At 33.5% G+C, this 16,780-nt stretch overlaps 1 protein-coding gene across 4 annotated transcripts in view; it reads right to left on the bottom strand.

Moving 5' to 3' along the window:
- The window catches only part of GLCCI1 (glucocorticoid induced 1), a 110,702-nt gene that overhangs the window by 47,060 nt on the left and 46,862 nt on the right, over nucleotides 1-16,780 (bottom strand). For all 4 annotated transcript variants that reach the window (XM_078059294.1, XM_078059295.1, XM_078059296.1 and 1 more), the window contains exon 3: nucleotides 6,962-7,048. In XM_078059294.1, the coding sequence (XP_077915420.1) occupies nucleotides 6,962-7,048 (87 nt within the window). The remainder of the gene's footprint in view (nucleotides 1-6,961; nucleotides 7,049-16,780) is intronic.

The raw sequence follows: 16,780 nt of genomic DNA, 5'->3' as shown, positions 1-16,780 counted from the left end.
CCTTGCCAACACTTGGCACCGTCGATCTTTTAAATTATAGTCACTGTATTGGATGTGTAGGTGTATTTTTTTTATGGTTTAAATTTGCATTTGCCTAATGACTAATAATGTTGAACATTTTTTCATGTGGTCATCTGCCATCCATGCATACATCTTTGGTGAAATATTTCTATTCAATTGTCTTACCCATTTTTAAGTTGGGTTGTCTTCCTATTATTGATCTGTAAGAGTTCTTTATATATTCTGGATATAAGCCCTTTGTCAGATATAGGATTTGCTAATATTTCCTCCACTCTGAAACTTGTCTTTTCATTCCTTAGTGGTGTCTTTTGAAGTATAAATGTTCAATTTAATGAATTTATTATTATTTCTTTTATGGCTTTATTCTTGGTGTTGTATCTAAAAATGCCTTGCTGATTAATACAAGGTCTTCCACAAGTCTTATAATTTTAAAGCCTATATTTAGGGCTATGATTAATTTTGAGTTAGTTTTTCTCTATGGTGACAGTCAAGGACTTGGTTTTTTTTTTTTTTTTTTTTGCCTTATATATGGAATATAATTATCCCAGCACTAATTGTTGGAAACATTGTCCTTTACAATTGAATTGTGTTAGTACTTATGTGAAAAATCAACTGACCATAAATATAAAGGTTTATTTCTGAATTCACAATTTTGATCAACTTATTTATGTCTTTCTTTTGCTAACTTCATTAATGTAAATCTATAAGAAATAGAAGAAATACTGAAATTGTGTAATTTAAATATTCCAAATTTCTTGTTTTCAAAAATATTTTGGGGGCACCTGGATGGCTCAGTCAGTCAGTTGAGCATCTGGCTCTTGATCTTGGCTCCAGTTGTGATCTCAGGTTCACGAGATCAAGCCCTGCATCTACAATCGACAGGGAGTCTGCTTCTTTCCCTCTGTCCCTCCCCATGCCCTCTCTAAAATAAATAAGTCAATCTTTAAAAACAAATTTTTTTGGCTACTCTAAGTCCTTTGCATTTCCACATAAATTTTAGGATTAGCCTGTCAATTTCTACCAAAAACAAACAAACAAAAACAACCATGGAATTTTAATAGGGATTACAATGAATCAATTTGGGGAGAATTACCATCTTAATACTGAGTCTTTCAATCCATGAACAAAGTAAGTCTTTCATTTATTTAAATCTTTAATTTTGTCCAGCAATGTTTTGTTGTTTTTAGTGTACAAATCTTACATTGCTTTTGTTAAATTTATTCCTAAATATTTTCATCTTTTTAATAAATTGTTTTCTTATTTTTTGGACTATTCCTATCTAGTATCTAGAAATATAACCAATTTCTGTATGCTGATCTATCCTGTAACCTTGCTGAACATGTTTACTAGTCTAGTACTGTGTATCTCCATTATTTCTTAGCAGTTTCTAAATATAGTTTCTACAGGTTTTCTGTAAATAAAGGTAGTTTTACCATTTCCTTGACAGTATGGATGTCTTTATTTTTCTTGCCTGACTGCACTGACTAGAACCTTCTATGCAATACCAAATAGAAGTAGTGACAAGGCGACAGTGGATGACATTGCCTTGTTCTTGATCTTAGGAAGAAAACATTCTGGCTTTCACCACTGAAATGAATGAATATGAATATGATGGGGTGCCTGGCTGGCTCAGTTAGTACAGCATGCAACTCTTGATCTCAGGGTTATGAGTTCAAGCCCCATATTGGGTGTGGAGCCTACTTTAAAGAAAAAATTAATAGGATGTGAGGTGTAGGGTTTTTTTTTTTTTTTTCTCCCAATAAATGCCCTTTATCACACAGAGAAAGTTCTTTTTTTCCTGGTTTGTTTAGAGATTTTTATCATGAATGGGTGTTGAGAGTTTGGCAAATGCTTTCTCTGACTCTACTGAGAGGATTATATGGTTTTGTTCTTTATTTTATTAGTGTTTTACATTAATTGAATTTTAGATCTTAAACCATCTTTGCATTTCTGGAACAAATCCAACTTGCTCATGGTATATAATCCTTTTCATATGTGGCTAGATTTGGTTTGCTAATATTTTGTTAAGGATTTTTGCTTCTTTGTTCAAGAGAGATATTGATCTGCCATTTTATTTTCTTGAGATGTCTTGGCCTGGCTTTGAAGTCAGTTAAATTGGCCTGACAAAGTAAATTGGGCAGTTTTTCCTTCTCTCCTATTTTCTGAAAGAGTTTGTGAAGAATTAACATTACTTCTTTGAATATTTGATAGAATTCACTAAATTTGATCCTGGGATTTTCATTGTGGGAAGATTTTTAATTCCTTATTCCCTTTCTTTACTTATTAGAAGTCTATTTCTATTTTCTATTTGTTCTTAGTTTTTACAATTTGTCTCTAATAACTTGTGTCTTTCTAAGAATTCATCCATTTTACCTTAGTTTCTACAGTGATGACATAAAATTGATCATAATATTCCTTTTTTTTAAGATTTTATTTATTTGACAGAGAGACAGAGCAAGAGAGGTAACACAAGGAGGGGGAGTGGGAGAGGGAGAAGCAGGCTTCCCACGGACAGGGGGCCCGATGCAGGGCTCAGTCTCAGGACCCCGGGATCACGACCTGAGCCAAAGGCAGATGCTTAATGACTGAGCTACCCAGGTGCCCTGATCATAATATTCCTTTATAATACTTTCAAATTCTGTGAGGTTGGTAGTAATTTCACCCTTTCACTGCTGATTTTGGTAATCTGTGTCTTCTTTTTTTGGTCAGTCTAGGTAAAGTTTTGTCAACTTTGTTGATCTTTTCAAAGAACCAACTTCTAGTTTCACTGATTTTTCTCTAACATTTTTCTGTTCGTTTGGTTTCTGCTAATTCTTTATTAATTCCTTCCCCTGCTTGCTTTTGGTCTGGTTTGCTCTTCTTTTTCCAGTTTCTTAAGCCAGAAGCTTAGGACTGATTTAAGAGTTTTCTATTTTCTTATATATGAATTTAAAGGTACAAATTTTCCATGAAGCACTGCCTTATCTGCACACACAAATTCTAAGTTTTTTGTTTTCATTCATTAAATATTTAAAAATTTCCCTTGTGTTTTTAATTGACAACTTTTTGGGGCTTTCTAAGATTTCTGTTACATGATTTCATCTTTTGCACTCTACTGAGATTTCTTTCATGGCCAAGCATATGGTCTATCTAACCTAGAGAATGTTTCCCATATGTTTGAAAAGAATGCAGTTGCTGGGTGGAATTTTCTATATATGTCAGTTAGGTCAAGTTGATTGATAATGTTGTTGAAATCTTCTATCTTCTTGCTTATTTTGTGTCTAGTTAGTTGTTCTATCAAGTATTGAGAATGGGGATTGAAATCTCCAATTATTATTGTAGAAACTTTATTTCTCCTTTCACAGTTTCACTTCATGCATTTGTGGACCATTGTTAGATGTATACACAATTTGTGATTATTATATCTTCCTGATGTTTTGACCTTTTTATCATTATGAAATGTCTTTGTCTTCAGTAATACTTCTTGTCTTAAAGTCTATTGTGTCAGTTAAGCTTTCGTATCATTACGTGTGCTTCTTACAGACAATATATAGCTGAGTGTTGTGTTTTTATCCAGTTTTGACAATCTCTGCCTTTTGAGGAGAATGTTCAGTCCATTCATATTTAATGTAATTATTATGGTTGGATTTACTTTTGCCATTTTGTTAATTATTTTCTATTTGTGTCACACCTTTTTTATTCCTCTGTTCCTCCTTTATTGCTTTCTTTTGTGATAAATACTTTTAGTGTACCATTTTAATCCTCTATATTTTTTACTTTCTATTTTTTCAGGGTTAGTTTCTTAGCAACTGTTCTAGGGATTATAATTTGCATCTTAATTTATCACAACACTTCAATATAATAATTCCAGTAAAACAGAAACTATACTCTAGTACTTGTCCATTTCTTTGTCCATCTTTTGTACTTTGCCATATATACATTTCATGTATACATGTCATAACCCAACATAACAGTATTATAATTCTTGCTTTATATGATTATATGTATTTTAAATGTGGAAAGTGAGAAAAATATATCTACAGACTCTTTTATATTTACCTAAACATTTATCCTACTCAACACTCTTTAAGTTCTTCCTACAGATTTGAATTAACATCTGGAGTCATTTCCTCTCAGCCTGAAGAATTTCCTTTGGTATTTATTATAAGACCATCTAGCAGTAGAAACTTATATCAATCTTTGTTTATCTGAAAATAATTCACCTTTAATTTGAAGACTAGTTTTTCTGGATACTGAATACTTGGTTGACTTTTTTTTTCTTTCAATATTTTGAATATGTCAAGCTTTATGGTCTCTACTGTTTCTGATGGGAAGTCAGCCATTAAAGGTATTATTAGTTCAGTTCCCTATGTGTTAATAAGACATTTTTTTTCTTCCAGCTTTCAAGATTTTCTCTTTTCCTCTGGCCTTCAACAGTTTAACTATGATGTGTCTATCTGGGTTCTCTTTGTGTTTTCCAACTTGGGGTTTGCGGAGTTTGAATCTATAGATTGTTTTACATTAAATCTGGAAAGTTTTTTACCATTGTTTCTTCATATATTTTTTAACTCCTCTTCTCTCTCTCCTCTCCTAGACCTCTCATTATGTGTATGTGTATCTAATGTGTATTTAATGTTTTCTCGCAGGCCTCTGAGGTTCTCTGGACTTTTCTGCCATCTTTTTCTCTCTATTCTTCAAGGTGTATAAACTCTATTGACCTATATTCAAATTCACTCATTCTTTTTTTGCCATGTCAAATCTGCTATTGAGCCCACTGAGTGAACTTTTAGTTACTATACTTTTTAACTCTATACTTTTTAACTCTAGAGTTTTTGTTTCTCTTTTATAATAATTATCTCTTTGTGGAAATTCCTTATTCATTGAGTCACTGTCACCCTACTTCCCTTTAATGCTTTAGACACGGTTCTCTCCGGTTTTTTTGAACATACTTATAATTGCTGCTTTAATGTTTTTGGCTGCTAAATTCAACATATGGAGACACTTAGATATAATTTCTAGTGATTTTCTTAAGTATGGGTCATATTTTCTTATTTCTTTGCATATCTCTAAATTTTATGTTGGATATTAGACATTTTAAATAATACATTATAGCAACTCTAGATTCTGATTTTCCTTGAGGGTGGTTGTTGTCTTATCTGTTTGTGTTTTATAGTATCTTGATGAACTAAAAGTCTGTTTCCCCTGCACTGTGTGGCCACTGATGTCTCTACTCCATACCCCCGACCCCATTTTTAAGGCTGGCTTTTTAAGATCTTTTCAAGCTGGTCTCCAGCGTTCACCTTAGTGTCTGACTAAAGACCGATCAGAGATTTTATTCAATTATCTCAATCCAGTAAGGCTTCCACTCCCAGGATGGGATTTATGTGTAGAATGAGGAGTGCATTCAAAGTCTGAGCCTTTCACAAGAAGGCCCCAGATTTTATTACCACTAGGCTTGCTTGAATCTCCTCTCCACATATTTCCTAGGTTCCACTGACCAGTGATGCATGGGTGGCTTATGCCCACTTCATTTTCTGCTGTGCATATCACAGCCTCCAGTCAACCTGGGATATGTTGTGAACTTATCAATCCCCCATGACTATCTTATCTCCTAGAGCTCTCTATAAAATCCTGCTACTTCATGAGTCTGTTACTTGCTACAAACTGGACTATACCTCTCACTCAGTTAGCTCAGACATTCCTTTTTTAATAGTGCATATCACGTGTTGCTGTAGTCCAAAATTTAACTACGCCAAATCTTGGCTATAACTTTGAGATTGTATTTACCTCTGAGATAAAACCGCAAGTTCAATTTTTGTTATTCATACTCCATGCACAGATGTGCAACTATTTTAGACTAGACATATGAGACTCACCCTCCTTTCTTTTTTGTTGCTTCTGGGAAGAACTCATTTTGTGCATATGTGCTTGTGTACAGTGTATATAGAAAAGTTGAGGATTTCTCTACATCAATAAAATAAAGAAGCTACTAAAAATGTAGTAAAGTCACAGGCAAAATCATGCTAACAGACTATCTATTCAGTCTAGACTCCACAGTGTATGAGAAATACTGATAACCTACAGTATATGAAAGTAACGCTAAGATGACATATGAAAAATATTTGAGAGAAATGTCAATCTTTAGGCTGAAAAAAAATGACATGTTGCTACCCTTTCAAATATTTAACGTAGACTTACTTAATACTGATACAAAAGGCAGAATCAAACTTAGGGGTATAATTTTGAGTTCAATATACAAAATAAACTAACAACTTAAGCTAAAACAATTGAACTCATTTGGTTCTTTCGCCAAGTGATGAACTTCTCTCACTGAGAATGATCATAATAGACTAGATGACCACATTTTTAAGGAGTGTTTATTTAGGAGATGAACTAGATGACCTTTCAACTCTAAGTTTCTGTAATTTTATAAAAACAATTATATAAGAATTTAGATGGATAAAAATAACACTATCATGGAAAATAATCCAAAGTATACATAAAGATGATCATAATTTAGGTTTTGGTAATAAAGGAAAGAGTCATAAAAACTATTCCTAAAAGACATGGATTCTACTGCACTACTGGGTCTCAAAGGGCAACAACATGTTGGATATTACAAAAAAGCTATGAGAAGCAGAAAAAACTTTTCAAAAACAAGAGAGCTGAAGTGGAAACAGAAGATGGCTAAAAGGAACAAGATATAGAGACTGTTACATAAAACCAGACTTCACTCTGGAAAGGCTTAAACTGAATGGGTGCATAACAAACATTTATAAATGATAAGAAGGGCACAAATAAAGTAAACTCAGACTTGTTCACCCAAACCTGGAAGGCAATGCCTAAACTCTGAAAGAGGTAAGGTTAGCACAAATAAAGAAAATATCATTATATTCATGAAACAGTAAGATAATTTGCTAGGATTAAAACAGGTTATAGGCTGAAAACAGAAATAACTTACCTCTTTTAGTTGATCAGCACTCCCCCATGATGCAGAACGCTGATGTGACCTCTTTTCTGCTCCCTCTTCTGCCCAACAGCTGGGTGTCTTTAATTAAAAAAAATAATAAAAATAATAAAATAAGGAACTTTGTCTCTACTTCTTAATCTCACAGCAACTAAAACATATTTCAAAATCTTAGCACATACCAGTTAAGAGGTTATACTAAATACTAAAATCCCTTAAATGCTAAGATTTTCATGACCCATGAAATGTTTAAAACATTCTGTCATATTATGAATTAGATATGATCAATCTACAACATCTCTGAGTAATGTTACTCAAACATTTGTTTTTTGACATTAACATTAATAACAAAGTTATCAAATAAAAGAGAATTGTGAAGATACACATATTGGTGCTTTTAAAGAGACTGCCAAACTAAATATAAAATGGCATTTCTACTAAGTAAAATAGATGGAAATGAGATTAACAGAACTAGCTCAGAAGCAGTGGGATTACAGATGACCTACATGTCAAATATCTAGCTAGATAAAGGGTTGATTGTACTATTCTTCCTATACTCAGGAAAGAGTGTTAGCAATAGTATTCTTTTTTGAAAAACATCCAGCATCTTTATTTATTTATTTAAAAAAAATTTTTTTTTTTTAATTTGACAGAGAGAGACACAGCGGGAGAGGGAACACAAGCAGGGGGAGTGGGAGAGGGAGAAGCAGGCTCTCCGCCGAGCAGGGAGCCCGATGCGGGGCTCGATCCCAGGACCCTGGGATCATGACCTGAACCGAAGGCAGACGCTTAACAACTGAGCCACCCAGGCACCCCAACATCCAGCATCTTTAAATGAAAACATAAAATTATAATAATGAAAAAGAAAAACATTAAGCTATATAAACTTACTATAATCTGAAGCAATACATCTTTTTTAAAGAAGAACTTGAGCTACATGTCAGAAAAGAGAATTGTTTTTACCTAAAACCTCATTTTCAATAATTTAACCAGTAACAGACACTATATATACCCAAATGTAACACAAAACACTAAATCAAATAGCAAGACTATTTAGGAGTTGCTTAAAATATCATTCTTAAGATATGAGAAAACAGTGTAATGCAAATTAGGGAAAGTAAAAATCACTAAAGACAGACAAAGGATAATGATTAGCACAATAAATATATATGGCTTTAAAAATGACTCATTGCATACTGAAAAAAAATCAATCCTTATGTTGAGGTTGACGTTATATGGCTTCTTATGAAGAAGCCATCAGTTCTACTTTATAGAATTCAAATGCTTGCGAACAACTTTTTGAATAATTACCACCTCTTAAAAATAATAATATCCCAAAATAAAACCAACAGTTAAATGATAGTTGAATAAAAACACAAATAAACTGGTTAACCAGTTCAAATACCAAAGTGAAGCTATTTAGTGATAACAGAGCAAAATAGTTTATTCAGTTGACAAGTTCAAGGATAAGAGGTATCACTATATCAAATAAGCTGTTTGCAAAGAACTAAGTTATTAAAATTTCCTAAGTTCAGGCCTAGATAAGTCAAACTTCACTGAAAAAATTTAGCACCCCCTCTACCAAGTAGTCGTATCTTTAATAATCAACTATTCTAAAGTTATTCAGTTATGACAGTTTATCTTCATCAAAGTTTTGAGAATTTATATGCCTTATTACTTTTACTTTTCTACCAAGTGTAAGCATTACTCTTGTCAAAATCAAATGATCAAGGATCACAAGGTTTAAAACTCAAAAGTACATTTACAGGAAATGAGTGAAATTTCGGGTATGTTCCATAATTATTTAACAATTACATTTATAACAGGAATTATTTTCACTTTGTACAACTCTAACTTTTTCAAAAGACATTTACATAAACTATTATCTCCAACTTAGAGATAAATCAATAGCCACAAAACTTTTACAATTGTCTTAATACTACTAAATATGCCAATGGCACATGAAACTACATCTGAGGTCTCTTATCTCACAGATCTTTTTTCTTCATTATTATCATTATTTTCTTAAAACTGAATGTGAAAACCTATTTGATTATTTCAGAGTGTAGTGTTATTTATACACAAGAAATAAAAACTAACTACAAAATAACATTTATGTTCCTGACATCTAGCTAGTAAAATAGGTAGTTTTTTAAGAGTGCAAAACCATTAGAAGACTTTTCAGTCATGTGGCTGCAGAATTACATGCATATAAATTGTTTAAATATAATATCATACTGTCAACTTTTCAAAAAAAAATACCCCCCAAAAAGTAATTTCATTTTAATCACACCAGTTTAAAATAAATAGTATGAAAAATGCTCTAGTCTGCAAATATATTCTATAGACTACGTTGTCCAATATAACAGCTACTAGCCACATGCAACAGTTTAAATTTAAATTAATGAAAATGAAATAGAACTAAAAACTCAGCTCCTCAGTAGCACTAGCACATTTCAAATGCTCAATAACCACATGTGGCTAGTGGCTGCTGGCTGCTATACAAGACGGCACAGATGTGGAACATTTCCATAGCTGCAGAAAGTTCTATTGAGAGCAGTGTTTTATACATTTAATCACAGATTTTGAACAAGTTATTTTAGTCAAAGCAAAACCAAAAGACGGCTCCTTGGTTTATTAAATCTATGTAAAGTTCATGCTTGTGAAGTCACAGAAGATGAACATTAATTCATTGTATCTAATTTATTAAATCTGAGGATCCGAGAAATGCTTTACTATTTAAATACATAAACAACACAAAGCAGCAGCAGTTCTTTCCTATCAGTAAGCAATTCCTTCCGACTGGACTGTCCACTGATCTAGAGTAGAATTTTATGAACTGTGCTACTTATAACATGCTCCTGGATGTTGGTAAGATATAGATAAGAGTTCGATGGTCAAATTAATTTGGGAAATACTGTGTTTCATACCTTCCCATACTCCATGTACAATGCAATTAGCATTTCAAAAATTCAAATACACACACTTTTAAAAACCTGCTTTACTTTCTCTTATTTATATAACCCCAGAACACTCATTTTACAAGCAGACTTTCAACATCTTCCACAGAGAGCTTAGAAAGAAATCTAATCCTCAATAATTGATGTTGTATATAATTGCTTGCTTTTCATTCACCACACTTAGGGGATTCTTCCTTTCTAGTTGCCTCCACCTGCACTACCAAGGAAGAGAAAGTAAACCTTTTGTACACTTGAATAATGCAGAACCAAAGCCATTTCTAAGACTGTTGACCAAAAGGTAGTTGGCTAAAAAAAATTCCCTCTATGTGATAAGGATACCTATAGGTGAAAAAGTCCATTTTCTATTTTCATCTCTCAGAATTGTCCAAAGTCCAGCCCATGAAGCTTTCTCTCCAACCCTCAGGTCCATCCACTACCTCTTGGTTTCCTGTGTGAGGACCTCTTCTTCTATGAGTGAAATACACAGAAAACAAGTTCTATTGGCACGGGACCATACACTCATTAAAAGATAATTTTTTTATGAGAAGTTTTAGGTCCACAGCAAAACTGAGAGAAAGTTACAGAGATTTCCCACATACCCCATTTCCCCCCTTCATGCACAGCCACCTCTCATCAAAGTGGTACATTTGTTGCAAACTGATGAACCTATACTGACCCAACACTATCACCTGGAGTTCAGTTTACACTAGGGTTCACTCTTGGTGGTGCACATTCTATGGATGTGGACAGATGTATATATGACATGTATCCCACTAGTATAGTATCATACTGGGTATTTTCACTGCCCTAAAAATCCTCTGTATTCTACCTACTCATTCCTCCCCACATCCCCTGATGCCTAGCAACCACTGATCTTTTAGCTTTCTCCTTTTTGGCCTTTTCCAGATGTCATGTAGTTGGAATCATAAGGTAGGGTCATTTTCAGAGTGGCTTCTTTCACTCAGTAACATATATTTAAGGTTCCTCCATGTCTTTTCACAGCTTGATAGTGCATTTCTTTTTAGTGCTCAGTAATATACTGTTGTCTAGATGACCAACTTTACCTATCCGTTCACCTCTTGAAGGATAGCTTGGCTGCTTCCAAGTTTTGGCAATTATGAATAAAGCTGCTATCAACATCTGTGTCCAGGTTTTGTGTGGACAAAAGTTTTCAACTCCTTTGGGTAAATACCAAGGAACATGAATGCTGAATGGTATGAAAAGGCTATGTTCAGTTTTCTAAGAAACCACCAAACTGTTTTCCAAAGTGGCTGTAGGCTATTGCACTCTCACCGGCAATGAATGGGAGTTTCTACTTCTCTGCATTGTCATTGTCCTGAATTTTGGCCATTCTAATAGGTGTGTTTTCATTTGTATTTCTCTGATGACAAATGATGCAGAGCATCTTTTCATATGCTTGTTTGCCATCTTTCTTTGTGAGGTATGTTAGGGTCTCTGGCCCATTTTTTAATCACATTGTTTTCTTACTGTTAAGTTTATTTAAGAGTTCTTTGTATATTTTGGATAACAGTCCTTTAACAGATGTGAATACTGGGTAATTCTGTTATATCTTTATTCACAAACTAGCAAGAGCAATTGTGCTTTCCTGCTTTATCAACTTCAAAACAGATTAAATGAACTCCTAGCAAGAAAGTACACTTTTTCAATATGCAAGAGCCCAAAGCCACTTCCAAAACCCCCCACAAAACCAAAAAAACTAATCACTTCATAAAATTCTTGTAATCTTATTTAAAACTTAAGTAAAACTTTTTTTTTTTGGGTGCCTGGGTGGCTCAGTTGGTTAAGCGACTGCCTTCGGCTCAGGTCATGATCCTGGAGTCCCTGGATCGAGTCCCGCATCGGGCTCCCTGCTCGGCAGGGAGTCTGCTTCTCCCTCTGACCCTAACCCCTCTCCTGTGCTCTCTCTCATTCTCTCTCTCTCAAATAAATAAATAAAATCTTTAAAAAAAAAATTTTTTTTTTTTTAAGTAAACTCTATGCCCAACGTGGGGCTTGAACTCACGATCCCGAGATCAAGAGTTACATTCTCCACCAACTGAGTCAGCCAGGCACCCCTTATGTAAAACTGAAAAATCTATTTTTTGTACAATTAATCTTTGGTCTTGGAATTTAATGTAGTTTATAATCTATAATAGAAATATGATTACTGACTGCTAATGATTTTACAGTACTTAAGGAGATGATCCTTAGTATTAAAGTACTGATCAACCTGGCAAGAAATGAAATGGAATTACATGAAAATCAATGATACTTAAATGAATAATTATGATTGTAGACTGATTTTAAGTTATAAAAAGCTTTACAATAGACAATTACAAATCATTATTTATAAATATATCATTTAGAGTTTGCTTTTCCCCCACTAATAAAAAAATGCTTAAACTTTTATAAAACTTTTAACTTAAAAAATTATTTTGAAAAGTCTATCTTGATGAAGCATTAAAAGGAGCACAAAAAAGATTATATGATTCTACTATTATTACCCCTTGTTCTTCTGATAACAGTATACAAATACAAATAGCTTTATAACTAAGCATAAATATAAATTGCTGTTTCACTTGTTAACAAATAATGTAGAAAAGGAAGAGTTCAGCTGCAAAAGCTTAGGAATTAGTGACAGCAGCAGTTACATGCTCAAATTTTTTGTCACACTTCAATTATATAGCAAGTTATGTCCTCATTAGGTTAGACCAGTTTCAAAGTGTGGTCTGCAGATGAGCAGCATCAGCCTCATCTGGGATCATGTTAGAGATGCAAATTCTCAGGGTCAATCCCAGAATTACTAAACCTGGAATTCTCAAGAAAGATATGGTTCAGCAACCCATGTTCTAACAAGCTCTCCAGATGATTGTGATGCAAGCTAAAGTTTGAAAACCACTATTAGACTAAGGAAATAAAAATGAGTAAGAAATAGATTCTGCACTCAAGGTGCCAGACTGACCATATACCCACACATTTTCCTTGTAGGCTAATATCCATTAACAAGTATAATATCAATTTGCATATAATTACATCTTTGGAAATTAACATAAGCTAAGCTAATGTAAATATCATTTGGAGCCATGTGAAAAGTTATACTGATAGGGAGAAATTTTTCTTTACTGAGGAACATTAAACAGTAGTGCCTAGCAAGGATTAACATGCCTGAGTATTTAAGCTATATGTATAAAATCTGTTACCTAATTAGGCCTCAATATGCTCAAAACACAACTGAATGATAATCTGTGAAGTAATGGTTTGTGATTTTCCAGATTAGTACCAAGGAACTTATTCAGAAGACTTAAGAAGCTGTATTTCTTAAGCTTAAGGTGAGGGGGAGGGAGGGTGTTGGTGAACTGCAATTTCTGAAAACAGGAAATACCATAGAAATCAACTACTGCATATGATAAAATGAAATCATCTGCCTTACTCTGTAAGAAATGCTAATTTGAGAAAAAGCAATCATAAATGTGCCAACAACCTTAACAATATTCATAGTAATTCTATTTCCAAGAATTAGCCTGAGATGTACACCCAGAGATGCACTGGAAATAAATGTCTATCAGTAGGGAAATGAAAAATTGTGGCACATTCTTACAACATAAAAACCACTGCACATGGACTACAGTCCCACTTTAGGAAACAAATACAAAGAGAAAAAGACTAGAGAGAAATATTTCGACCTATAAATAGTGAGAATTCTAGATAATACTATAGTAAATCCATAATTTATTTTTTCAGCTGAATGAGAAAAAAATCAGGAAAAAAAGACTTAAAACCATGCTCAGGAATATTTAGTGTCATGGGAAAATGCTAGGACTTATTAAAAAGATTACAAAACACTACCTATCATATCATCTGAATTCTATTTTTATTTATTTTAAAGATTTTATTTATTTATTTGACAGAGAGAGACAAAGCGAGAGAAGGAACACAAGCAGGGGGGAGTAGGAGAAGGAGAAGAGCAGACTTCCTGTGGAGCAGGGAGCCCGATGCGGGGCTCGATCCCAGGACCCTGGGATCATGACCTGAGCCGAAGGCAGACACTTAATGACTGAGCCACCCAGGTGCTCCCCCCCTCCAAATTCTATATTTTTTAAATGTAAATAATCAAAAAAGGATATATATCACAATGTTAAAAAATGGCTATGTCTGGATATTAGGAATACAGGCAACTTATTCTGTGATTTTCAGTATTTTCAAAATTTTCTACAATGACTACTGTTTTCAAAAGTAGAAACAGGATTTTAAAAAAATAATATAGCTATGCTATAGAATTGGTAAGTATGGCTATATGTTACACTGAGAAAACCCTCCTAACTTTAGACACAAATGTCAAATCTATTTTGGAAGACAGGTTACACATAAGTTACACGTAAGTTAGAATGCTAGTATACATTACATTAAATATTTTTCAGTAGACTGGTTTCTTTTGACTAGGGGATTAGGGTTTTCTCCAAACTCCAAGGATCTAAACATAAATCACCAGCTATCGGCTATGGGAACAGAGTTGGGAGACCTCAGATAAGCAGGAACATTTAATGTTTAGAGTAACTAAAAAGTGAAGGTCATTGAAATGTCAAATACTCAGAAATATTAGTGGAAAGTTATTGATGAAAATACTGACAGGAAGTTATAATTTAGTTTAGATATGCCTTTCATGGTACACTTTAATTATGTAAGGGAAAAAATATCTATAAAAATGTTCTGAAAAAGTCAAACACAGAGCTATCATATGATCCAGCAATTCCCAGAGAAACAAAAACATGTGTCCACACAAAAACTTGTACGCAAATGTTCACAGCAGTACATCAACTCATGAATGTATAAATAAATTTTATTCAACACCCTGGAATATCAGTTAGCAATAAAAAGGGATGAAGTACTGATACATGGTACAGTATGGATGAACCTTAGAAATACTATACTAAGTAAAAGAAACCAGATACGAAAGGCCCCATATTGTATGAGTCCATTTATATGAACTGTTCAGAATATACAAATCTACAGAGGCAGAAAGTAGATTTGTGGGTGCCTACGGCTGAGAGAAAGAGGATTCAGGGAAAACAGTGAGTGACTGCTAATGAGTACAGTGGTTTCTTTTTGGAGTGATGAAAATATTCTAAAACTGATTATGGCAATGGTTACACAACCCTGAATTTAATATATTAAGAAAGAAACTGTACACTTTAAATAGGTGAACTGTATGGTATATAAACTATATCTCAATAAAACTGTTACTAAAAATAGTTAAGTCAAAGAGGCAATTATAAATCAGCCTCATTTTTCAATTAAAAAAAAAAAAAAAGCCATGTACTGCTGAACCCAAAAGGCTCAAGCATTATTTGCATTTTCTCAAAAATAACTGATATTTTCTGGCATGCTTTTCTTGCCAAGTTTCAAATCACAAAGAGGTACTAGTCAAGAAATACAATAGAAGAGGCCAGGAGGGATTGCACATTAATAATCTATCCAGTTAGGTTTCTCAAGTCATGTTGAGAACATTTAACAAAAAAACTAAAGATGTAACATAAAATAAAGTGTACACTGAAAATACTATTCTCTGGCTTCTTATAGAAACACAGTTACTAACAGACTCTTGACAAATAACCAGCTTCTGCTTTAACCAAAAGGAAATGGTTATGTGAGGAATTAAAAGTATAAACAATATTTCAATTTATTACTTGGTATTTACACCTAACAATACCCTTTCTGACCAGTTTTATCACTACTATCGGGAAGAGATTTAAAATCAAATGAGATCTAATTTTCAGTTTTTAGAGAGTATTACAATGTATTAATTCTTTGGTGTTATAATCTTTCAAATTACAATTTACCTTGGTTGCTGGGTTTCAAAAAATTGATTCCACGTGTAAAAAAGTAAAAGCAATTTTACTTTTTAAAAATAATATTCCCAAACACTTTAAATAATATATTTAACAATCACATTGGAGTATAACTGCCTCTGAATTATCCAAGAGATAAACTACCTTTGTTGTTCCTTGATAGCTTTTAACATTTTAAAAAAACCTCTCATGCCTGACAGAAAATCAGCAACATAAGTGACTACGAGATGTCTTCCAAAAATATTTCCACACCATTCCAAAGTTATAAAAACTAACAGTGCTCAACTGATGGCACGAATATCATCAGTGTGATACCTAAATGATGATGAAGGAAGCAGTTTCCTTAACAGTCTATCTCCACTTTCCCATACCTGGACCCACCAACCTGAAGTGCCATTTCTTACTTGTAAGACTGCACAGCAGGCAGCAGTAGCTACTTAGGACCGAGTGCATCCTGACCTACCAGGAGCTGTTTATTGAGTTTCAGACCCCTATCATGCGGCAGAGTTATCTGTATAATTTCTATGCCATTTCCTACCAATTCAGACTTAATGCTCATAACCGCATACCAATTGTTGATATTAGTAATAATGACTTTTTCTGTCACTTAATTCACTATCATTATATTTAAGCCTCCTGACAGTAAAATATTATAGATTCTAATACAAAGGCAACTAACATTTACCACTATCTACCATGTCCTAGATACTATCCTAGAAGCTTACCATGGATTATTTTATGTAATCCTCACTGCAGCAGGTACCAGTGTTATCCCCTAAAAGCTATGAGAATTCCAACAGCAATGAAAACTGTTTTCACTCGGTTCATACTAATGTTTCCTAGGAATGTGATAGATCCTACCCCAATCATTCATTTATACAAAGTAGTTATTAGTAAGTTAAAAGGCATGTTGCTTTCTCATACTATGCCCTTGGCTGTTGATTTAATTCTTAAGTTCTTAAAACTTAATGTCACTAACAAATGTCTAAGTAAATGCTAATTATTTA

This window comes from Halichoerus grypus, chromosome 12 (genome assembly GCF_964656455.1).
Source record: "Halichoerus grypus chromosome 12, mHalGry1.hap1.1, whole genome shotgun sequence".
Taxonomy (NCBI): Eukaryota; Metazoa; Chordata; class Mammalia; order Carnivora; family Phocidae; genus Halichoerus; species Halichoerus grypus.
Note: the sequence above shows the minus strand (reverse complement) of the source record. Positions and strands in the feature narration are given on the sequence as shown.